General features: G+C 37.7%; 1 protein-coding gene across 1 annotated transcript in view; it reads left to right on the top strand.

The window, feature by feature from the left end:
* The window catches only part of LOC145263206 (protein unc-93 homolog A-like), a 348106-nt gene that overhangs the window by 232137 nt on the left and 90057 nt on the right, over positions 1-25912 (top strand). Inside the window, exon 2 of the mRNA XM_080120280.1 lies at positions 2768-2904. Coding sequence (XP_079976406.1) covers positions 2768-2904 — 137 coding nt within the window. The remainder of the gene's footprint in view (positions 1-2767; positions 2905-25912) is intronic.

Below are 25912 nucleotides of genomic sequence, written 5' to 3'. Positions count from 1 at the left end.
GGAGGCAGGTCAGTACTTTTTGACGGGCCGTCTTTTTAAAAATCTACCAAAAATCAGGTAATTATCCGATCAATACGAAATTTTCAGCGATTATTAGGAGAAGAATGAACTTTATAACAGTGTACTTATTTTTCATAAACGATATTTATATATATATATTTTTTTGCTTACAAACCCCCCCCTTGTTTTGAAGTGGGAACAAATATGCTTAAAATAATCATCTGAAACTGAAATCAACATATTGTGTTGTTGTAAGGGACAGAATTATAGATTCAAAAAAAAAAAAAAATTGTTTGCATACCTTATTTTGACGTCTGAATATCAGAAATTCGATTGTGTTTAATTATCCCGCTTTTGAGTTTTGAAGTGTGAAATTCGGTGAATATGTTAAGTAAAATAATTAATTTAAGTTAAGCAAAACAACAAAAAAAAATTTTTTAATATTTATACGAAAAAAGCTATTTTAAAATTTTTGATAAATAAATTAACAATTTTTTTTTAGCGAGCCGAATAATGCATGACCATTATTAAACAGGGCATGCTTTGAATAATCGATACCAAAAAAAAAAATTCGATAAATATTGTGCCCTTTGTGTTAAAAATAGCATAATTTTTTTCGATCCCGTTTGAAAACGTTTGCCGCCTTTCGACTACGGTGGAACAAACGCGCTGAAATAATTTTTTTTTATTCTGCTTTAAATTGCCCCCCCCCATTTTGGGGAGCCTGGCCCCCACACACATACACATTAAAAACCAAACGTATACAAATGGTCACCCATCTGGTACTGGCCAGCCTCAGCTTAATAATACATTGAAATTTTCGTCACTGAAAAATAAGTTTTTTTTGGCCTGTTTGGTCTTCCATAGTTTGCTTTTTATCAAACCAAAACGTAAACAGAGTCGATCTGAACTCTACGTCAACGCGAAATATCTGGTTACCTATATGAATAAGTGGAATTATTTGAAATTCAGGTACTTATATTATAATATTTTTGCATATTCTCTTAGAAAATCATCCTAAATCTTAGTTAGACAATAAATAAATTAATTAATTATTTCAAAAACCCTTTTTTTTTTAAATATTTAAGTACGTTTTTTTGTGCAAGACAAAAAATGTCAATTGTTAACTTTTTGGGAAAATTTAACATTTAAAATTGAATTAAAAATAGTAGAAAAAGTTTTACATTATTCTGTTTTCTATATGATAAAATTCAGGGTTTTATCTTTCTGGAAAAAAAAAAGTTACTCAGAAATAATGGATTTTAATAAATGTAATTTCGTTTTAAAAAACAACAGCAACTTGATTTTGCGGCCATTTTTGGCGGTGCCTATAAATGAATGTCTGGTTGGTGCTTTCTTTTCTCGTTTTTTTTTTAATTCTCCTTTACTCTCCTCGATTTTGGTGCAGTATCAGTTGCTACCGGGGGGCAGGGGAGCTAACTTACAATTATACAGTTTCAGTTTTCTTGATTCCATGTGATGTTTCTTTGTGTTTCATGCCTGTGACAATTTTTAAATGTCCGATTAGCACCAATAGCTCATGTGCCTCAGCCTCTGCATTCAAAGGTTTCCCTTGATATGTCAGCCGTTTGTATCCGTTGTATCTTCTCAGCCATTCCTCTGATTTCAATCTCTCCCATTCTTTCTTTCGAAGTTTTTTAGAGATTGTTCCTAGTGCTCCTACTATTATTGGTGTTATCTTGACTTTCTTCATCTTCCATTTTCACTTCAGCTCTTTGGCCAATTCCGCATATTTGCCGTCTCCTTCATATTCAACCTGTGCTCTACTGGAGCGACGAAATCTACATCTGGTTTTCTTGCTTGGATAGGTTTATCTCTCTGTACGTTCATGCCCCATAGGATTTTGTAACTTTTGTTTTTAATTACTGCTACCGCTTTGTGCTTGTACGTCTTCCCTGAGTGGTCCAGATGCAATCATTTTAAATAACTCACTAGGAGTTTTCACACAGGTCATCATCAAAGATTTCTTTTGGAGAATAGCGTGTGGTGTTCCTTAGAATCTGAGTGACAACAAGTCACCCTAGATTTCCAGTAGTCTCCACCTCTTTCGATAACATTTGCAAATCAATTTGCGTTATCACAACAGCCGTTTGCCATTGATTTCTCGTTGGTAGTGACCATTGGTCTTCACCGGGATTTGGATGTCAATAAACCTCCTCAAGGTTCCAGTTCTCTTCGACCTCATTCAACAAAGGTCTGGCTAGTGCTTTCTCTCCTTGGTCTTTCCATCCTCCTTGACCCTCCTCGATTATTTTGCTCTGGCGTTACATAGTACACACGTTTGTACACGTGTTAACACGTAGGCACTCGGGACCCAACACGTTGTAGACTCAGTCGAAAAAGAGTCTAAAAACAGGAAAGAATTTCAACTCGCTGTTTCAGGTTTTAAGGAAAGACCGTTTATTCATTGTTCTCCCGCCACACGTGACTTCTCATTATGGTTGTTATGTTACTCACGTCTTTAACGTGATCGTCGGTCTGTGTACACGTTTTTTTGTAGTTTTTTTTTCTTTTTACTTACCGTGACTTCATTTCGCACACGGCTCCACATTTGCATACAGCCACCATACACGCCTTCGTGCTCTGTTACAGTGGTATCAGTGTGTCCCGTACATTTTTTAGATGATGGTGGGGGAATTATTATTATTATTATTATTATTATTATTAGCAGTAGTAGTAGTAGTAGTAGTAGTAGTAGTAGTAGTATGCATTTAATCAGATTTTCTTTTGTTATTATTTCTTTCAGATGAAGATGGAGAACCCGACCTTTTATACAAATTGATGGGAGCGTACATCGTCTTAGGATTTATCGCATTTTTGCTCATACTTCTATTTCTGGATAAAATTGGAGCCCGCGTCGACCCAGAGAAAAGTGCATATGAAGTAAGTATTTACAAAATAAATTGAACCTGAATTTTCAATACGAAATTGTTTTCATATGAATCTCCAACTTTTAAAAATATGTGTATTCGTAAAATGAATCTCCAACTTTTAAAAATATGTGCATTCGTAAAATGAATCTCCAACTTTTAAAAATATGTGTATTCGTAAAATGAATCTCCAACTTTTAAAAATATGTGCATTCGTAAAATGAATCTCCAACTTTTAAAAATATGTGCATTCGTAAAATGAATCTCCAACTTTTAACAATATGTGCATTCGTAAAATGAATCTCCAACTTTTAAAAATATGTGCATTCGTAAAATGAATCTCCAACTTTTAAAAATATGTGTATTCGTAAAATGAATCTCCAACTTTTAAAAATATGTGCATTCGTAAAATGAATCTCCAACTTTTAAAAATATGTGCATTCGTAAAATGAATCTCCAACTTTTAACAATATGTGCATTCGTAAAATGAATCTCCAACTTTTAAAAATATGTGCATTCGTAAAATGAATCTCCAACTTTTAAAAATATGTGCATTCGTAAAATGAATCTCCAACTTTTAAAAATATGTGCATTTGTAAAATGAATCTCCAACTTTTAAAAATATGTGTATTCGTAAAATGAATCTCCAACCTTTAACAATATGTGTATTCGTAAAATGAATCTCCAACTTTATAAAATATGTGTATTCGTAAAATGAATCTCCAACTTTTAAAAATATGTGCATTCGTAAAATGAATCTCCAAGTTTTAAAAATATGTGTATTCGTAAAATGAATCTCCAACTTTTAAAAATATGTGCATTCGTAAAATGAATCTCCAACTTTTAAAAATATGTGTATTCGTAAAATGAATCTCCAGCTTTTAAAAATATGTGTATTCGTAAACCCCAGAGTTACTTCCCTTTCGAAAAACAAAATTGCACGTCAAAAAAGGGATAAATAAAATAAAAATATTATTTACCGACTTGTGACTTGTTACTGACTTGTGATGGAAAATAAATACTGTTCCTTAAAGGTCACGGAAATTCATGTAGTACTTTTCTTTTTATAAAATAAATTAAACTTTTACCCGTCTGCAGAATATTGTCACAATTATTGGCATTATGGCGATAGTCAATTGAGATGATGCAAACTTTGAAGACGGAAGTCAACCTTTATTTTTGTTAAAATTAAAAAAAAAAATTATCTTCCTTGAATCTTGTTTCCGGGCTGTTGGAAAACTGCTTCTGTGGTACCAGTATTCAAGAATTCTGACGAAAGAACTGACCTATTAAATTATCGCTCTATTAGCCTCCTCCCACTTTTTGCCAAAATATTTGAGACCTTAATTAACCATGCTCTAGTCCAGCACCTTACAGATGCTTAACTTCTGACCGAGTAACAATATGGATTTAGACAAGCCCGTTCCACAGCAGTCATCCTCGCTGTAATCTCTGAACGCATATACCATTCACTGGACAAAGCGGGAGTGGGCAGAACGGTAGCTCTAGATACATCTAAGGCTTTTTGATAATGGCAACAATATTCCGCAGTTGGTTAAAAGTTAAATTTACTGTATAAAAAAAAAACAAAATTGCTGGACTAAGCTTCATAATTTTTATAAATGCTATTTATTTTCCTTCATAAGTAAGTACATCATAAAGGATCCTTTCTATTTTTTATGACATCCATATGCACTCTAGGTGTAACAATCAAGAAGCACTGTATATCATTTTCTATTATATAAAGTGTAGTTGTCTGTGTATAGGTTTATATGCTCAGGTAAAAATCAAAAGTACTATACAAATACCCACAAAGTTGGTATATCCTTGATCGGCGTTGTCCCAGATGAATAATATCAAAAAACTTTAGAAAAACCTTTTTCATTCTCTGGCGGTCAGTAGGCCGAGTTTCATCGGGGGAGGGGGATTTTCAGTGTTATTATGTATTAATTTGGAAAGAAAAGTCTGACTTATTCCTTGAGGAATCTAATATACATAGAAGAGTTTTCTATGTGTACGTCCAGCTTGAGAGAAATGGGTTGCACAGAAGAGAAAGAGGACTGGATAGAGAGGGAGAGGAAAACAGAGAAAGATATAGAGGGGTAGAGAGATAGAAGTTATAATAGAAGCATGTTGCACTATTTCCCTGGACAATGCCACGTAGCGCTACTAGTCAATTATATAAAGGGCAGTTGTCTGTAGGTGTGTATGTCAAGCTAAATATAGAAAACAACAAAACAAACGCCCACAAACTTAATATATTTTTGATAAGCATTGCTCTGGATGTTGTGTAGCCACGTGCATATATATATATATATGTATGTGTTGTATAGTAGCTCTCTGTATAACCGTGTTCAATAGTTCATGTAGTCGTTAGTGGTGGTATCGTCTGTATTCCGATGTTGTCATCTGTCTATGTGCGTGGATGTGTGTGCGTGTTTAAAATATTCAAATGGACACTTAAAATAAATGTATGTATAATTCATATAACAGTTCACATGAAACATTCATTTTAAGATGACTGCTAATTTCAATCTCAGTACATGGTTATGACAATAATAACTTTTATACATATGTAGTACACAGGAAAAAGGGAGACATACCTTCTTTTATCGCTTCCTTCTCTTCTCGTGGTTTAAACACTGTGAACAAAAACACTTCCCTCCAAAGGAAGCACCATATATATATATATATATATATATATATATATATATATATATATATATATATATATATATATATAACTTTTTTCACGCTTCCCTCAGAGTTTGCATGCATTTCTCTTTTCGCTTTCTACATCTTGCTATAAATATGTTTGAACCTATTTTTCAATCCAGAATCATTTTTATACGAACCTCCATCTTTAAAAAGTAAACGAATATAACTATGTTATCATAAACGCAGAGTTACTCCCATTTTATTTGGAAAAATATTTTGAGAAAACACGGTACGTTTAAAAAAAAGGATAAGCAAAACAAAACAAAAAACAAAAAAAAATGTGGGCTCACTATACCGTGCTAGAAAATTACTCAAACCAGCAAGTATCCTATACCTCTACAAAGCCACCATTCGTCCATACCTAGAATTGGTGCATCTTAGGCAGGATACAAAAAAAGAGTCTCAAATCTAATGTCAACCAAACCCCAACCTCTGTCCCATCGCCATACCGGTCCTGGATATGACCTTAAACTATATCCAGTGGTGAGGCCCCAGCTTGCGGGCTTTGGGGAGTGTGGAGCCACCCTTTAATTGCTATTGCTCCCAGGTCCACTCTGACCCAGAGTCGTAGTACCTGTTAGGGTCCCAACTATGGGTTGAATAGAAACCGACTTGAAAACAGCAAATATATTCTATTAAAAAAAAATTCGTCAAAATCTTTGGATTCAGCATTAAATAACCCGAAAAGTGTTGATATGCTGTAAGACAAAAACAACCAACCAACCCATCGTCACAATATCGCATCCCTACACTTCTTTTACAAGTACTTTATTGGAATGTGCTCTGATGAACTCATCACATATGTGTCCCATTGACGTCCATAACTCCGACTAACCTGACAAACAGCAAAATCCCGCCCCTTCGCTGTTACTGTCTCTAGATTCCGGAAAGCCTTCTACTCTAATAATTTCTTCCCTCAGACTAATAGTCTTTGGAATTCCATCCCTCTTTCCTGCTTCCTGACTGTATTAACATGTAGAAATTCAAATGTAATGTTAATAGACATACCGCTTCTTAACTCCCCTCATGATCCCAAATAGTGGTCTCCCATGCCCTAAGTGGCACTATGCCCTGTTTGGGATGAAAACTAGTAAAAGAGGCTTTTCAAAAACTACTGAGCTACACAGAGTAGATACATATATATATATATAAGTAAAAATTATGCGTTTGCTGTTTAAGTTACACAAACAGAAAGACCCGACGTTACCCTGGATTAAATGTGAGTAAACGAATATTCCACATTTCGAATACTTTTATTGTTGCAATCAAAATTGGCGAAATCGCCAATTTTCAATCAAATCGATAGATTGACTACTCTAGTCAGGAACCCACTTGTTATGAAAAGGGGCAGACCCCAGTAAGTAAGAAGGAACACTAGATAATTTGTAAAATGATATTTAGAAAAGGTTAGAATCGAACCCAGTAGACAAGTGTTAAAAGATAATAGATATTTAATCCTAGGAATGCAGTCGATTGTTCATTCTTTTAGAATTAACAGGATATTAAATATGTCAGTTAAAAGAATGGACAATACGAGTTCAGAAATAATGTTTAAAAAAAATAGGTTAAAAACGATACAATTCAATTTAGGAATTTCTTTTGTTTACCAGAGGCGTGCAGATGCATGTGCAAAGCGCACGTGTAATTTGAAACGCGAGGGAGTCGCATTGTTCACCACGCCTCTGACGTCATCAAGAAAGGAGATTTCCAATATATGGAGCCAGGGTTCGAAGTTAGGATAGAGAGACAGTCAGAGAGACTCATTTGTAGACATTTATGCTGACGACACTACCATTTATGGTACCACATCTAAGACAGTAAACGAGCAAGTTCTCTCCAATTCTCTCTCCTCTGATCTTGAGCACGTAGTACAATGGGGAAAGGAGTGGCTGGTTACTTTTAATGCATCTAAAACCAAGCTTCTCTCTTTACATCATCAACATTCTAATCCACATTTGTCATCAATTGAAATGAATGGCTCTCGTCTTCAGGAGGCCTCAAGTTTTGACAAGCTTCTGGGCTTGACCATTACTCCTGATCTTAAATGGAACACGTATATCAAATCTGTTGCCAAGGCCGCTGGAAAAATGGTGGGATCTTTCTATCGATCCAGTAGATATCTCACTGCTGATGCTATTCTCTATCTATATAAGAGCCAGGTACGTCCAAGGATGGAATACTGTTGCCACATCTGGGCAGGAGCTGCTAGAAAGAACTTGTCCTGCCTTGATAGAGTTCAAAATAGACTTCGTAGCCTCGTAGGAGATGTCCTTTTCTCCTCCTTGCAACCTCTATCTCACAGAAGAGATGTTGCGAGTTTGTCTCTGATGTATCGTTATTTTCATGGAAAGTGTTCAACTGAGCTTCAATCTATGGTCCCCCCTCGCCAAACTTTCACAAGAAACACTCGTCTAGCTGTAAACACTATCAATAATTTCCCCCACTCTTTATCTGTGCCTAAACCTAAACGTAGATTCCATGAACAAAGCTTCTTTCTTAGAACTGCACGCCTGTGGAATTGTCTTCCGTTTTCCTGCTTTCCGGCTGACTACAATATGGTCTTGTTCAAGTCTAAAGTAAATAAGTTCTTGATGAGCCGTTCCATATAAGTTATTAAATTTACCAAATTTTCATTACTAATGATTACTATATTGACCAACTTCTACTGTACACTCTTTAACCCTTATCCTTGAGTGGCCTCTGGGCCTTGATAATGTGGTGATGCCTTTGTAAAAAAAAAAAAAAAAAAAAAAAAAAGACTGAGAGATGATGCTCATAGAGGCGAAAGGGAAAGAGGAGGAAACCATGTAGCGGTAAAGGCCTGAATCCCTGACCACTATCATCAGCCAGCTATATGTTATAAACTGTTTGTCTTCGTGCCTTCATTACAACTGAAAGGTAAATGTGTTTTGTTTATCATCTCGTAAAGGAACTTTGTATATATATATGTGTGTGTGTGTGTGTGTGTGTGTGTGTGTGTGTGTGTGTGTGTGTGTGTGTATTCTGTTTTCTGGGTTTAAATAAATCTACCCCATACAGAAAAAGAAAAGAATACCGTACTTTGGAGTAATTGCACCAAATCTGGGGTAATTGCGCCAACTAAAAAAAGTGCTATGTATATGCGTGGTTGCTAAAAGAGCACTTTTAGCTAGTTGGCACAATTACCCCGGACTTGGCGAAATTACCCCAAAGTATGGTAGTTAAAATGTGTAATATCTTTCTTTGAAAGCGTACCTCTCTCTCTCTCTCTCTCTCTCTCTCTCTCTCTCTCTCTCTCTCTCTCTCTCTCTCTCCCTTTCTCTTTCTCACTAACTGTTTTCCCTCTTCCCTTCCATCTTAATTCCCCCTCTCCACTTTTCTGCTTCTGTCTGTCTGTTTGTCTCTCTCTCTCTCTCTCTCTCTCTCTCTCTCTCTCTCTCTCTCTCTCTACTTCTACCTCCCTACTTCCCTACCTCCCTATCTCTCACTATTTTTTCTCTTTCCTTTCTATCTTCCCTACCTCTGTCCGTTTATTTATCACTCCCTGTTTCTTAATCTATACCTCGCTTTTTCTACCTCTCACTCTCCGTTATCCACCTCCCCTCTTCCTTACTTTCCACCTCTTCTCTATCTGTCTGTTTGTTTCTCTCTTCTCCTCCTCCTCCTCCTCCTCCTCCTCTCTCTCTCCCTCTCTCTCTCTCTCTCTCCCCCTTCTCCTGTTTTCACTACCTGTGTCGATTTGTTTCTTTATTACTATCTCTCTTTTTCTCTCTTTAACTCTACCTTTACATCTCTCTCTCTCTCTCTCTCTTTCTACCTGTCCCTCTCTATCTCTTCTCCTTTGTCTTCCCTACGTCTGTCTGTTTGTTTGTCTATAATTTGTCTATTGACATTTTCACCCCAAATAAGGCACAGTGCCACTTTGATATAAGGGGCTACTATCAGCATACTATGTAGGGAGTTGAGCAGCAAGATGTCTGTTTACATTACACTTGAACTTCTGCATGTCAGTACAGTTGGGAAAGCAGGAACCCAGAAGGGAGTTCCAAAGTCTAGCAGTTCTTGGGAAGAAACTATTAGAGTAGAAGGCTTTCTTACATCTAGAGATTTTTACTATGTATGGGTGGGATTTTGCCGCTTGTCGGAATTGTCGGGGGTATTTACGACGAGGGAGTACAATGGTTTGTAGCTCGTCGGAGCATCCACCATTAAAATACTTGTAAAACAGGCAGAAAGATGCAACATTTTGTCGACAGAGGCTGAAGCTTAGATGACAGTTCATGACCTATCAGATTGGTGACTCTCTTTTTAACCCTTTTTAACCAAGAGCGAGACTAGTAGTAGATGAACTAGCCCAAATGTGACAACAATACTTTATACATGGGTGAATGGTGGTCTTGTAGAGATACAGGATACTTTCAGGCATAAGTAACTTTCTAGCACGGTAGAGAGAGCCCACCTTTATCGCGGCAGTCCTGGCAATGCTCTTAATGTATCTGTTCCAACTCATGTTCCCTGTGAACCGAGGAGCTTTAGTCATTGTTATTAGTGGTTGAAAAGGTTTCTTGTAATAATTGAAGGAAACAAGCTTAGTCTTGACAGCATTGAATGTGACCATCCATTTTTGTCCCCATTCCACTACAGATTGGAGGTCTTACTCTAGTGTTTCTGCCATTTCTTTAGATATGTGTTCATTTGTTTTCCCCTCGTTCCTATTATAGAGCGTGGTGTCATCAGCAAATATACCCATCTCAGAGACTATTTTATCAGGCAGGTCATTTATGAACATTAGAAATAATAAAGGTCCAAGATAGACCCTTGAGGTACACAAGTATTTATATCATATTGTTTAGATGTGCGACCGTCGATGACAACATGAATTCTTCTCTTATTTAAGAAGGATTTAATTATATTAAGTATTCGTCCAGTGATACCATATGATTTTCCTGGGAAGACTATCGTGCCAAAACCTAGCAAAAGCTTTAGATATATATAGGGCTACGACTCTACCCTTTCCTGCTTTGTCCAGTGTATGGTATATACGTTCAGAGATTACAGTTAGGATATCTACTGTAGAACGGGTTTGTCTAAATTCATATTGTTGGTCGGCCAGAAGTTTCGCAGTTGTAAGATGATGGACTACAGCTTGGTTAATTATGGATTCAAATATTTTGGCGAAAGGCGGGAGGAGGTTAATGGGGCGAAAATTTAATCGGTCAGTTCATTCGCCAGAATTCTTGTAAACTGGTACCACAGAAGTTGTTTTCCAGAAGTCAGGAAAGCAAGATTCCTTAAGGCATTTGTTGAAAAGTTTGGAGAGGACTGGAGCAACCTCAGCGGAGCATTTTTTAATAGCACAGCCGGAATGAAATCGGGTCCACATGCTTTTTGCGGTGTCTAGGTTTTTTATGATGCCATGCACCTGAAAATTTTCAGATCATCTAGTGTGGCGTCTGTCCGCAAAGGAAAGTCAGGGATGTAGTGCTTTACTAGCCCCAATGTTGGGTTTCAGACAAACCGACTGTCAAGCATTTTAGCCTTCTCAGTTGCCGTGCAAACAACCTCATGACTGTTGTTCACATTACATTTGTATTTCTACATGTCAGTACAGTCGGGGAAGCAGGGGACCGGGAGGGAATTCCAAAGTGCACCAGTCCAAGAGTAAAAACTATTTGAGTACAAAGCTTTACGGCACCTAGAGATCTCTACAGTGTAGGGGTGGAATTTTGCTGCTTGTCGGGTTTGTCGGGGTATTGTAATCGAGGGGCTATTAATGCTTGGAGTTGGCCATGCATATGGAGAACGCATAGGAACATGACGTAGTGATGCGACTATCGCACACATAAAACAAAAGGAACTATGTTATGCTCCGTCACATAGAAATATAGTGCACAAGCTGGAACGTTCGAGAAGGCCTGTATATAAAGATTTGCTAGTGAAATACTTGTAAATCATGCACAAGGATTCCATGTATCATTCTCTCTTTTTCTATCTCTCTGTTGTTCTTTCGCTCTACCTCTCTCTCTTTCTACCTCTCGCCCTCCGTGTCATGTCTTCCCTCTATATTTCCCTTTCTCTTTCTTGCTCTGTTTTTCCTCCTTTTCCTCTTTCTGCTTTAAATATTGGCCAAATTCTCTAAATGTGGCTTTTAAAAAGACAAATCCGGCAGCACTGACACAAGAATACGAGAGCTGTCTTCCTTTGGTGCAGTCTCGTTTTGGAATAGCATCAAAATAATAGATGACCAGTGTTGTAATGATTGAAATCTTTAGATGGTAAAAATAAGTTGGATTTTCAAATGTCAGAAGAAAAAGTGCCATTTCACACCAAAGGTCGATGGAAAAAGATATGCTATAAATGTTGACCACAAACGAATGTAACCCCCCCTCTCTCTCTCTCTCTCTCTCTCTCACACACACACACACACACACACGCACACTCTTTCTCTCTCATTCTCTCTTTCTCTATCTATCTATCTATCTCTATCTTTCTCTGACATGAGAACTGAAAAAATCTATCTATCTATATGTCAACCCCCATCCCGCCTGGCTAATTTTATTCCTGTTGACCCTGCGAATAATTTGTCAATTTTCTGTCCGTTGGGAAAAGAATAAAGAATGATAATTTTTTTCTGAGTTTTAGATGGAGGCACACACACGTGCACTCACACACACACACACACACACACGCGCGCGCGCGCACACACACACATATACGCACGCACGCGCGCATACACACACACGCACTCATATACATGCACGCAAACACACATGCATGCACACATACACACGCACACACATATATACGCGTACGCACTCGCATGTATGCACACATATACACACAAACACACACACACAGACAATTGCTCTAAATATAACGTTTTTTGTTACTTTTAGATGGGCGCGCGCACAAACACGCTCGCGCACACACACACAAGAACGAACAAACGCACACATACATACACACGCACATACATAAACTCACACACATACACACACACACAAGCATACACAAAAAACAACTGCTCTTAATATAATAGATGTATTTTGTGTCATTAAAGTTTATAGAAAAAGCTTTAGGGAAACAAATGCTGATAAACTTAATAATAATAATAATAATAATAATAATAATAATAATAATAATAATAATAATAATAATAAGTAGAAACACCACCACAGACGGAGAACCTGCGAAGATTGGGCCGTACAAACGAGGGAACTGAAAACAAGGAAACAGAGCTAACCGAGGAAGAAGCAGATGAAATAGGAAAAATAATAAAGTTCATGAACGAGGAAAAAACAAAGCTCCTATCGCAATGGAATTAAGAAAAGAAGAAATTAAAAGCAGAAACAGAGAAGATTAAGAAGCTCCTCCCACAAATCACAACAGATACAATGCAGGAGCCAAGATGGTAAGTATGAAGTTCAAATCAGGAAAACTGCCGGGAAAAGATTCATCGAAAAAATCCGGATGGGAAATGAGGTTAGAAACCCAAATAAACAAACATAAAAAAAGGCTGTTTATCAGAAAGCGACGCGGAGAAAATTGAAAATTCGAAATGTGACTAGCAGGGAGAGGCTAAATAAGAAACACAAAGATCTTAATAAAAAAATAGCAGCAAAAGAAGGAAGATTAAGACGATATAGATATAATTTTTTTTTTTTTACAAGGTGGTCACCACTTATCAAGGCCGGGAAGCCACTCAGGGATAAGGGTTATTGTAAGTACAGTACGTTGGTGTGGATATTTAAAGTGTCTATTTAAGGGGGCGGTTCATCAGGAATTTGTTTACGTTGGACTTGAAGACATCCAAGTTGTAGTCAGGTGGGAAGCAGGCAGACGGAACAGAGTTCCACAGGCGTGCAGTTCTAAGAAAGAAGCTTTGTTCATGGAATCTACGTTTTGATTTAGACATGGATGAAGAGTGGGGAAAGTTTTTGACAGTGGATTCAGCTAGACGGGTGTTTTTGTCAAAGATTGGCGATGGAGGACCAGAGATTGGAGCTCAGACGAGCACCTGCCATGGAAATAACGATAAAATAAAGATCGCCTTTGCAAGCAAAACAGGCCATTTGAAAACAATGATAGCACACACACAGACTACCAAGACGTGAATGGAGGAAAAACAAAAACGGAACGACCAAACCCAACAGAAACAAAACTCTATTGGAGTGAGATATGGGAAGAATGAAAATACTAAAACAGAAATGCCGAATGGCTGAAAGACATGAAAGAAGACTTACAACAAATCGGAGAAGGAACAGTGAATGAAATCAGCAAGGTAACCCCAAAGAAAACCATAGGAAAAATGGCAAACTGGAGAGCACCAGGACACGACGGGATACATGCATACTGGTTCAAAACATTTACAACTCTACACGAAAGAATAGCTCAAAACATGAAAAGATGTATACAGGAAACAAACGTACCAACTTGGATGACAAAAGGCAGAATTACGTTGATACAGAAGGACACAAAGAAAGGAACCGTGCCCAGCAACTATAGGCCAATCACGTGCTTACCAACTATGTTGAAAATACTGATAGCACAACTGAGGGAACAAATCTACCACTCCCTGAATAATCGTGGACTTCTCCCCGAGGAACAGAAAGGATGCCAGAAAGGAAAAAGAGGAATACATATATAGACCAAAAGACCCTAAAGGAGATAAAAAGAAGAAAAAACAGCCATGGCATGGATCGATTATAAAAAGGCGTAGATAGGATCCATCAAGCATGGATTATAAAAATGTTTAAAATATATAAAATACCAATCAGGATCATCAACGCTATTGAAAATGCGATGAGAACATGGAAACTGGAACTGACAGCTGATGGACAACATATAACAGAAATAAACATACAAAGAGGTATTTTCCAAGGAGATTCACTATCACCATTACTGTTCATTATAGACATGATGCTCCTGAACAATATACTGAGAAAGTGTCAAGCCGGATAAAGTTCTCTAACACTGAGGAAAAAATGAACAACCTGATGTACATGGACGATCTGAAACTCTTCACAAGGACCAAAGATAAAGGCACTAGAGGAACAAGACGCCTATAAATACCTAGGAGTACTGTAAGCAGACACCATCAAAGCAACAGAAATGAAAGAGAGAATTGGGAAGGAATACCTCAGGAGAACAAGAAAACTTATCGAAACCAAATTATATAGCAGAAACCTAACAAAAAGCATAAAAACATGGGTAGAATCACTAGTAAGATACTCTGGGCCTTTCATAGGGTAGACTAAAGAAGAACTGAGGCAACTCGATCAGAAAACCAGGAGACTCATGGCCATGCACAACCCACTACATTCGAATAATAATTTAAAGGGCTCGATATCAGGAATAGAGCCTAATATAAGTAGAAAACGTAAAAATATTGTAGAATTCAATTTACAATATTTTATTCAAAACAATGAATACGAAGTAAAAGTGAAATGTTCCTTAATCCATGGAGTTTCAAAGATAGGCGCTTTTCCTCAGAAATCTGCAAATATCCAGTGAGATTCAAAATGTCGTAATAGGCGTGGCGATTAGTAAATCCAAGAAGAGTTCAGTAAGATATCCTTTATAATCTTTTTAAAAAATATCCACAGTTGGAGAAATGATGAAAAGCTCGCGTAGACGAATATTTTATTGAAGAGCGATGGGGTCTGATTTTAAAAATATAGAGTTCAAATGGGAGGAAAAATGAAAAGTAAAATACTAGATACGAAATAGGACAACATTGGCAAACTAATCTTCCATGGCCAATTCAAATTATAAAATAGCGAATGTGTGTAAATTAAAAGCAATGGAGGAATAAGTTGGTTGATTGTTTTGTTTTACGGCATATCAACCCTTTTCAGGTTATTTCATGCCGAATCTGGTGATTTTGGAGAACGATTTTTTAATATAGTATATTTGTTTTTTAAGTCGTATTCTATTTAACCCATAGTTGGGACCCTAACAGGTACTGCCACTCCAGGTAAGAGTGGACCTGGGAGCAATGGCAATTAAAGGGTGGCTCCACACTCCCTAAGGCCTACAAGCTGGGGCCTGACCATCGGATATAGTTTAAAGTCATATCCAGGACCATGGAGGAATAAGGATTGATAAGGTCAAAGTTAGGGAAGCGGGGAGTTTTACAACTACGCCGTGACGAACTTTTGGATATTACTGAGTATTCATTTTTGATTTTTCCTATAAACTTTTATTTTCTAGTAAAAACCTTTTTTGTCCGACTGTTTTTAAAAATCGAGTTAACCATTAAAAATAGGTATTTATCGATACTTACGTTTTGCTAACTTTTTTTTTTCTTTAGACAATGAACTTTTGCATATATTTATGGGTTTTTTTCTGTTCGCTTTATTGTCTGGGGGAAGAAATAAGAAAGAATAAAAGTGTTTTGTAAAATTCAGCGAACGTTTTGAAATTGCTAATGCTGACAAAGCAAAATGGACGAATTGAAAGTAGCGTTGGAACATTTGACCAAGTTGCATATCGATGCCGCAAAGCGTCAGTCACAATTCGAGGAAGAGCGAAAGGAATTGCAAAAACAGTTAGCAGAATGTCAAATACGAACCAAGGAACAGCAAAAGGAAGTTCAAACACAGTTAGTCGAACGTCAATTACGAACAGAGGAGTTACTTACAGAAATTGTTAAGAATAATGCGAACGCGGAAAGCAATCCAGCATTTTCTCAGAATACAATATGAACCGCGATAGACAATTTTAAATACGAGGAAGAGGAAAAATCAGTCGCAGCGTATTTTCGGCGTTATGAAGATTTTTTTAAATATTGACTGCAGCAATTGGTCTGATCAAAAGAAAACCAAACTTCTACTACGAAAATTGGAAACGACTGAGCATGATAAATTCGTGGATTAAATCTTGCTTTGGAAAACAGCAGATTTATCATTCAATGAGACGGTAAATTTGTTAACAATTTTCTCCCCAAAAACGTCTCTTTTCCATAAGCGTTGGAGATGTTTGAATATGGTAAAAGACGATAATGACGATTTTGCCACCTACGCACCTGTAGTGAAGAAACACTGTGATGACTTGAAGTTGTCTGAACTAACAGCAAAGAATTTTCAATGCCTTGTGTTTGCGCAAGGGTTAACCTCGGGAAAGATGCAGAAATCAGGCGGAGAGTCCTTACAAAATTAGAAAATGAACCGAGCTTAACACTTCAAAAATTTACTGAGTATTGTATAAAAGTAGAAATTATAAAAAAAGATGCAAGAAATATCGAAGAAGGCATCGCGAATATAAAAGAGTAACTAAGAAAAAAACCGTCGAAATGGCACACATCAGAAAAACTAAAAACACCGAGCGCTTGTTTCAGATGTGGTGGAATACATTGGGTAAGGGATTGCCCATTTTTAACAAAAAGATGCCATTTATGCAATAAGATCGGTCATAAAAGTTCGCACTGTAGGAAAACTCAGAATAAAAGTCGTATACGTCAAACCAGAACTAAGGACATTGTAGATGAAAATCTACGCAAATATGTAACGGTTAACATTTTCGGCAAGGCTATTAACTTCCAATTAGACAGTGGATCGAATCTTTCAATAATAAATTTCAAAACGTTGAAAATATTACGAAAGCCGACTATGTAAAAAAACAAAACTAACAGAACGGCGACGGCCGTTAATGGTACAAAAAATTCATTTTGAAGGTGAATTAATTACAAACGTCACTTTACGGGAGAAAACAAAGAAACTAAGATTGTACGTGCTAAAAGATAGTGAGAAACTGTTCGGTTCTGACAGCATGGAGGAGTTTCGTCTCTGGGATCTTCCTATATCCACATTCTGCAAGAAAATAGATACCCGCCCAGCAGAACTGGAGAAACTTATAACTTGTTTTAAAAAAGAATTCACAAACGTATTTACTCCTGGCCTGGAGAGATGTACAAAAATGGCCGCAGATTTTAAGTTGAAACCTGGCACACAACCGGTGTTTAAAAAGAAACATAATGCTCCGTTCGCTTCCCTGAACAAAATAAATCAGGAACTATACAGATTAAAAAGCATCGGTATACTGGCCAAAAATGTAATATAGTGAGTGGGCTGCTCCGGCAGTTTACATAAAGAAAAGGTCCGGGGAAATTCGCGTTTGCGCTGACTTCGCGACCGGACTCAACGGGTCCTTAGAAGATTGTCACTATCCATAACCTAGTCCAGAAGAAGTGTTCACGAAATTAAATGGCGGCAAGTTTTTTTCTAAGATCGACCTAAGCGATGCTTACCTACAGATTCCGGTTAACGACAAAAGGCTAACCTCCTCTGTATTAGCACTCATCGGGGTTTGTACAGATACGAAAGACTCGCGTTTGGTGTCAAAGTGGCACCCGCAATATTCCAGCAAGTAATGGATACTATGCTGTCCGGCTTGGACACCGCAATCGCATATCTTGATGACATTATCATAGCGAGCAAAAGCAGGGGGAAACATGAAAAACATATCAGACAAGTATTCAGTCGAATACAAGATTATGGATTTAAGATCAATGCAGATAAATGCGTGTTCTTTTTAGAAACAATCAAATACCTGGGTCAAATAATCGATAAAGATGGCAGACGCCCAGACCCAGATAGGGCAACAGCTATTAAAGAAATGCCGGCACCAGTAACCATAACTCAATTGCAGAGTTTTTTAGGTTTGGCAAATTATTACCAGGGGTTCATCCCAAATATACACAAATTGCGCGCACCACTTAATGAATTGCTGAAAAAGGATAAGGCTTGGGAGTGGATAGAAGATTGCCAGACATCATTCCAAGAAATAAAAAGGATCCTGACTTCAAAACTATTCCTAGCGCATTTCAACCCGCATTTGGACATAATAGTAGCTAGCGACGCTAGTCAATATGGCGTCGGGACGTGCATGCTACTAAACAGCCTATTGCTTTCGCATCACGGACTCTCTTGCCAGCGGAAAATAATTATTCTCAGATCGAGAAAGAGGCCCTAGGAATTATATTTGCAATTTCAAAATTCCACCGGTTCTTGTACGGAAGACATTTTTTCTACAAACCGACCATAAGCCGTTGATATCCATTTTTGGATCAAAGAAAGGACTTCCAACATTCACTGCGAACCGACTATTAAGATGAGGAACTATTCTGCTGAACTATAATTTTACAATTCAATTTCTCCCCTCAAAACAACTAGCCCATGCAGACGGTCTATCGAGACTGATTCCTGCCAAAATGGAACCTCTTGAAGATTCAGTAATCGCAGCACTACGTATTAATAGTGATGTAAAAACCATGATAAACAATATTATCCACGAACTGCCGGTCACACTTCAGGAAATTAAGTCAGAATCCCTAAATGACAATTTCATTCAAACCACGAAGCAGAAATTAGCACTGGGTGACACCAGTTCAGACATTTTTTCTGGTTGCGACGAAATACTGTTATACTGTGAAAGGGTTGTCATCCCCCATACCCTTCAAAAAAGAATTCTCAGGGATTTTCACATGGGGAATCCAGGAATAAACAGAATGAAAAGCATAATGAGAAGTTTTGTTTATTGGCCAGCTATGGACCAAGATATAACCGATATGGTGAACAGATGCAAAGGCTGTGCTTTGGCTGCAAAAGCACCACCGATAACATATACACCTTGGCCCAAGGCTGAACAACCATGGTCGAGGATCCACATCGATTATGCGGGACCTGTGGAGGATTTTTACTACCTGATAGTGGTTGACTTACTCTAAATGACCAGATGTACTAAGATGCAAAAAACCGACCACGGCAACAACAACAAATTTTTTATTGGAATTGTTTGCTCGGTTTGGGGTTGTAGACTGTCTAGTTAGCGACAACGCTACACAGTTCACCTCGACAGAGTTCAGAGAATTCTGCAAGACGTATCAAGTCAAGCATATTACGACACCCCAGTACCACGCCAGAAGCAACGGCCAGGCCGATCGCTTCGTCGATATGCTTAAAAAGGCATTAAAAAAGGCGTCCGGTACACCGACAGAAAAGGCCCTTCAGCAATTTCTGCAGGTTTACAGAATCACGAGAAATCCGAACAAACCAGATGCGGGATCCCCAGCAGAAATCATGTTTGGACGGAAAATAAAATCCGTATTTGATAAACCGCTACCCAAACACATAGTACACAACAGAGCCTCTACATTGCCAACGAAACGGTTTAATAGCGGAGATAACGTGTATTTTAGACATTTTAGAAATAACGTTTCTTTTTGGGAACAGGGCACGATCTTACGAAGAATCGGCCATGTTACATACATCATTCAGGTCCCAAAGTTCCAACATAAGAGGCACCTGAACATAATCAGGAAACGCTTCTACGAGGATCAAGAAGAACAACCGCAGGACGGCAGTGAGGCGATTGAAACTGTGTATGACTGTTTTGACATAGACCCTCCAAAAGGAATGTCAGAACCGAGACGCTCCGGCAGAAAGAGGAAGCACACAGACCCCTTGGTGGTCTGCCCCAAAAGAAAGAAATACTGATTTTCACAATCGCGAAAATCAGCTTGGTAGGGGGGGCGTTGTGGGGGGGGATCACCCTCCAAGTGGACTGTTCTAGCTATTATATAAACCATAGACCTTTTGATCCCATGTGTGGATTAAACACCAGAGCGACGCTCGCCTGCTCGGTGACGTTTACTACTCTTTTCAGTTGTAACCTTTTTACGTTGTTGTTCCAGTAATACATTGTTTAAATTCTACTTCGTTGTTCTCTTTTCTTTGTGGCTTATTGCAAGCCATAACAATGTGTAAAAATTTTTTAAATCTATTACGACTGGCATATACAAACTGATTTACGTTCCACGTAAATGATATATATATATATATATATATATATATATATATATATATATATATATATATATATATATATATATATATATATTACGCATCGGGTTTGCTTGAACTCACACCCTCTGACTTTTTTTTTTACAAGATGGTCACCACTTATCAAGGCCCGGAAGCCACTCAGGGATAAGGGATATTGCATGTACAGTACGTTAGTGTGGAGATTTAATAAAGTGTCTACTTAAGGGGGCGGTTCATAAGGAATTTGTTTACGTTGGACTTGAAGACATCCAGGTTGTAGTCAGGTTGGAAGCAGGCAGACGGAACAGAGTTCCACAGGCGTGCAGTTCTAAGAAAGAAGCTTTGTTCATGGAATCTACGTTTTGATTTAGGCACAGATAAAGAGTGGGGAAAATTTTTCACAGTGGATTCAGCTAGACGGGTGTTTTTCGTAAAAGACTGGCGAGGGGGACCAGAGATTGGAGCTCAGACGAGCACCTGCCATGGAAATAACAATAAAACAAAGATAGGCTTCGCAACGTCTCTTCTGTGGGAGAGAGGTTGCAGAGAAGAGAAAAGGGCATCCCCACTAAGCCACGAAGTCTATTTTGTACTCTGTCAAGGCAGGGTAGGCTGTTTTAGCAGCTCCTGCCCAGATATCACAGCAGTACTCCATCCTTGGCCGTACTTGGCTTTTATATAGATAGAGAATTGCATCAGTAATGAGATATCTTCTGGAGCGGTAGTAGGATCCCACCATCTTTCCAGCGACCTTGGCAACAGACTTGATGTACGTGTTCCATTTCAGACCAGGAGTAAAGGTCAAGCCCAGAAGCTTGTCAAAACATGAGGCTTCTCCTAGAGGAGAGCCATCCATTTCAATTGATGCCAGATGGGGATCAGAGTGTAAAGATGATGTAAAGATAGGAGTTTAGTTTTAGATGCATTAAAGGTAACCAGCCACGTCTTCCTCCACTGAACCACGCGCTCGAGATCAGAGGAGACCGAATCAGAGAGAACTTCGTCATTTACAGCCTTTGATGTGTTGCCGTAGATGGTCGTGTCATCAGCATAGATGTCAATGAATGATTTAAGTATGTGTTTATGGAGGTCATTGATGTAGATCAGGAAGAGAGTTGGGCCCAGGATTGACCTTTGAGGGACTCCAGCATTAATACTGCAGGCCTCTGATTTTTATCCATCGACCACTACTCTTATGAGCCTATCAGAGAGAAATGATTTAATGATAGAGAAAACATTTCCAGTTATACCGTAGCTGGAAATCTTGTGAAGTAGGCCTTTATGCCATACCTTGTCGAAGGCCTTCGATGTGTCAAGAGCAATTTCCCTAGAAAGGAAACCTTTGTCAAGAGATTCGCTAATCCTATGAGATATAACCCTTAGCACATCTGCGGTAGATCTAGCAGAACAGAAACCATATTGCGTGTCACTTAGAAGGTTATTTATGCTGAGGTGGTTGACTATTTCTCTATTTAATATGCATTCCAGCAACTTACTCATGACACACAGGAGACTTATTGGTCTGTACTGAGAGGGAGATGACTTATCACCTGAATTCTTAAATACAGGGCATACTGATGAGGTTTTCCAGGGTGTTGGAAAGCACTTCTCCTTAAGGCAACGCTTAAACAGTTTCGTAAGTATGGGAGCAAGTTCTGGTTGAAGCTTTTTTAACACTATAATTGGGATGCCGTCAGGGCCAGTTACTTTACTGGAATCAAGGCTCTTTGATTAGCTGCACCAACGCACCGTTCCGACATTTCAAAACACAATTGCTAAGAGAAAACGAGGGTATTTTTTTTACTGTCATTTCTTTCTGTACCTTTACAACGCGGCAAGAAAGAAGAAAAAAGAAAGAAAGAAAAAAGATGTACAAAATACTGAGAATGTAGTTTAACTCCCAAATATATTTATAAATTATGAATATATCAGAGAAGTAAAATATTTGTTTATTTTCATAATATTGTGTTGTGATTTGGCTTTCAAGCGCACCTGATGCGTATTTTGCTTTTATAACGGAACTTACATCCCTCATGTTTTATATATATAATATATATATATATATATATATATATATATATATATATAATTTGAATATATTTGAATATGTTTGGATGCTAAAGACAAGAGGATCGTTTAGCCTCACTTATATATATATATATATATATATATATATATATATATATATATATATATATATATATATATTGTTTTAACAAAAATAAAGACACCAAGGAATGGATTGATAGCAACAAATAGTGTATTTCATCGCTAGTTACAATTGTTTCAATACTATTCGGACAAATTCAAACATTATGTCGTTTGAAAATTATATATATATATATATATATATATATATATATATATATAATTTGAATATATTTGAATATGTTTGGATGCTAAAGACAAGAGGATCGTTTAGCCTCACTTATATATATATATATATATATATATATATATATATATATATATATATATATATATATATATATATATATATTGTTTTAACAAAAATAAAGACACCAAGGAATGGATTGATAGTAACAAATAGTGTATTTCATCGCTAGTTACAATTGTTTCAATACTATTCGGACAAATTCAAACATTATGTCGTTTGAAAATTATATATATATATATATATATATATATATATATATATATATATATATATATATATATATATATATATAATTCTCCACGTCTGAAATATCAAGTTTTCTCAATTGGTCATTTATCACTTTTCAAAAGGTAACCATTACAATTACATTGGCAGGCTGAGAGCAGGCTCGAGGTGTTTTAACAAATAATCTAGATGGATAGTCCCCAATGTGCCGCGTTATTACCAGAGCAAGGTTGTTCAAGAAGTCGCCTCCGATGATGCCTTTCGGTCCACTTTTCTCACCAAAAATCCATGGCAATTAATCGGAACGCAAATCTGTTAAGATGGGCGGCATCTTTTGATTGCTTGCTACTCTGCGCCGACACTGCTACATGTCCAGGTCTTGTTGCCGATTTTGTTGCTGATGAGGGTGCGAATGTGTCGGCACAAGTCGTATCCGATGTAAGTGAATTGCCGTTTAAATTATTGATGACATTTTTGAAACGCACTGAAAGCCTGATAAAGGAGGGGCAACGGCATCCGAGACGTTTTGAATAATGATTTTCGCGTCTTGAAAAGCTAATTAAGGCCGTCTAAGGACTCTTGACGCCCAATTAAGGCCTCGCACTCTGAAATGAGAATCGCTGTGAGAAAGAGAGAGAGAGAGAGAGAGAGAGAGAGAGAGAGAGAGAGAGAGAGGAGATAGTAAGAGACGAAGGAGTTAATAAGAAAGAAAGATGGAGGGTGAGCAAGAGAGGATGAGTAAGAGAGAAACGGAGAATGATAAAGAGAGAAATAGAAAAAAAAAAGACAAGATGCAGAAAGAAAGAAAAATAAAAGAGAAAGAGGGAGAATAAAAGAAAGATAGAGAGTGAGTAAGAGAGAGTGAGAGAGAAGGGGGTTGGTAAGAGATAAAGATTTAATAATACAGAAAGAAAGAGTGTGTAATAATGGACAAAAGAGAGTGAGAATAAGTAAGAGAGAGAAGGAGGGGAGGCTGATTAACACAGTGAATGAGTAAGATAGACTAAATAATAAAGATAAAGGGCGGAACGATAAAAATGTCGCCCTACAGAAAACAACGCTACAGTTTTATTTTAAAACTTTTATTGAAAAATATCAATTCAGATAACTTGATTATGTAGTAGAGCTTAAATCTATTAAATGTAGCTGCCTTTAGCCTCAATCACTATCTTGATACGAGTCCGGAATTGGGAGCATCCCTTTTCCAAAAGCGCTAGCAGGAGCTCGGCAAAAACTCAGCGGATCGTGGCGATCAGGCCAGCTTTCGTGTTGTGGGAGGTCGTGTTGGTGATGTTCTCGACGTATAACTAAACGAAGCAGTTCAGCGGGTTCAGCAGGTTGGAGGAGGAAACGGTGGCAGTGAGAGAAAGATACAAAGTCGGGGCACTCCTTCCGAAGTCAAGCCAGGGTTTTTTTGGGACTTGTGAGCTGGCGCCAAGTCGTGCTGCTACACTCAGAGGTTTTCAGTGGCCACCTGATTGCACCAGATGGTGACCACACTCTTCACCACCCAGGTACACTTTGGTGTTGACTTTCAAACTAACTTCGAATATGTGAAGCAGCATGACGTGGACCTCACTTGAAACCACACTAAACCAGACCGTAACCGTTACCGTAAAATTTGTTGAACTGTGCCCGCAAGCGTTGAACCGTCCAGATTTACATTTTGAGGGTGCTGGCAATGGTCCTGTTGTCATAACTTAGATCAGTAGAGAGCATGAGCTGTACGGTGGTGCATCTCTGATCTCGCTCGTTGAACATTGTGTCACTTTCAGACATGATAGAAGGCTTCTATCTTTTTTAGGATTTGTACACAACTGGCCAAGTAGTAAATGGCCTGCAAAATAAATTTAAAAAAAAAAAAAAGAAAAAACGGGGATGGAATCATGTCGTTTCTAGGGCGGAGCGACAATTTTATCGTTCCACCCTGTAGAATAAATGAATAATAGAGGGAAAAGATAGAATTAGAAAGGTATGATCGGTAAGAGAGAGAATGCATAAGAAACAGAAAGTAAAAGAGAGAGAGAGAGATAGAGACAAGTAATAGATAGAGAGCGAGTAAGAGATGAATATAGGAAAAAGCGAGAGCATGAATAACAGATAGAGATCGAATAAGAAATAAAAAAATAGAGAAAAAAAGAGTGAGAGTAAAAAAGAGATAGAGTTAGGTTCTGTTAGGGTTGAGGGTTAGGGTTAGGTATAGAGTTAGGTTATGGTTTGGCTTTAAGTTAGAGTTAGGGTTTAGGTTAGGGTTTAGGTTAGGGCTAGGGTGTAAGTTAGGGTGTAAGTTAGGGTTATGTTAGAGTTAGGGTTAGGTTTGCGGTTTAGGGCTTAAGTTTGCAGAAGAAAAATCATTCGGATCAACAAGGGGAATAACTGCACTTTTTTATGATGAATATAAATATAATTATCTCCCTTGCAATGTAGAAGAGAGTGGGTAAAAGAGAATAAAAGAGAATTAGAGAGAGAGAGAGAGAGAGAGAGAGAGAGAGAGAGAGAGATGAAGAAAAAATACCGCCAGATCATCTATCTATTGCGATACAGTTTTCGGAAAATCGATGACAAAAATTGTGGAATTATTTTGTGTGTTTCTGGAATTTGGAGATGAGGATCAATCTTCCGTATTACTTGAACATTTCGAACTAATCTTCTCATCTTGGGCGTTATTTTCACAACGTTTCGGTCGATGTAATCTCCGATGTAAATGTATCTTGTTGAAGTCGGGAATAGTTCTGTCGAATTTGGGAATTTGGGCGGAATTTCGAATGTAACTTTATTTAATCAACGGAGCTCTTGTTCCGTCAGCCATGACAGGATAGAAGCTCTAAAAATTTTGCAATTGAATTTTGAGTTTCGTTTGAACTAAGAATGTAAATTAC

The sequence above is a fragment of the Euprymna scolopes genome, chromosome 38, assembly GCF_053919585.1.
Source record: "Euprymna scolopes isolate OS-2025 chromosome 38, ASM5391958v1, whole genome shotgun sequence".
NCBI lineage: Eukaryota > Metazoa > Mollusca > Cephalopoda > Sepiida > Sepiolidae > Euprymna > Euprymna scolopes.
The sequence above is the reverse complement of the archived record's forward strand: the minus strand, read 5'-3'. Positions and strand labels throughout refer to the sequence as shown.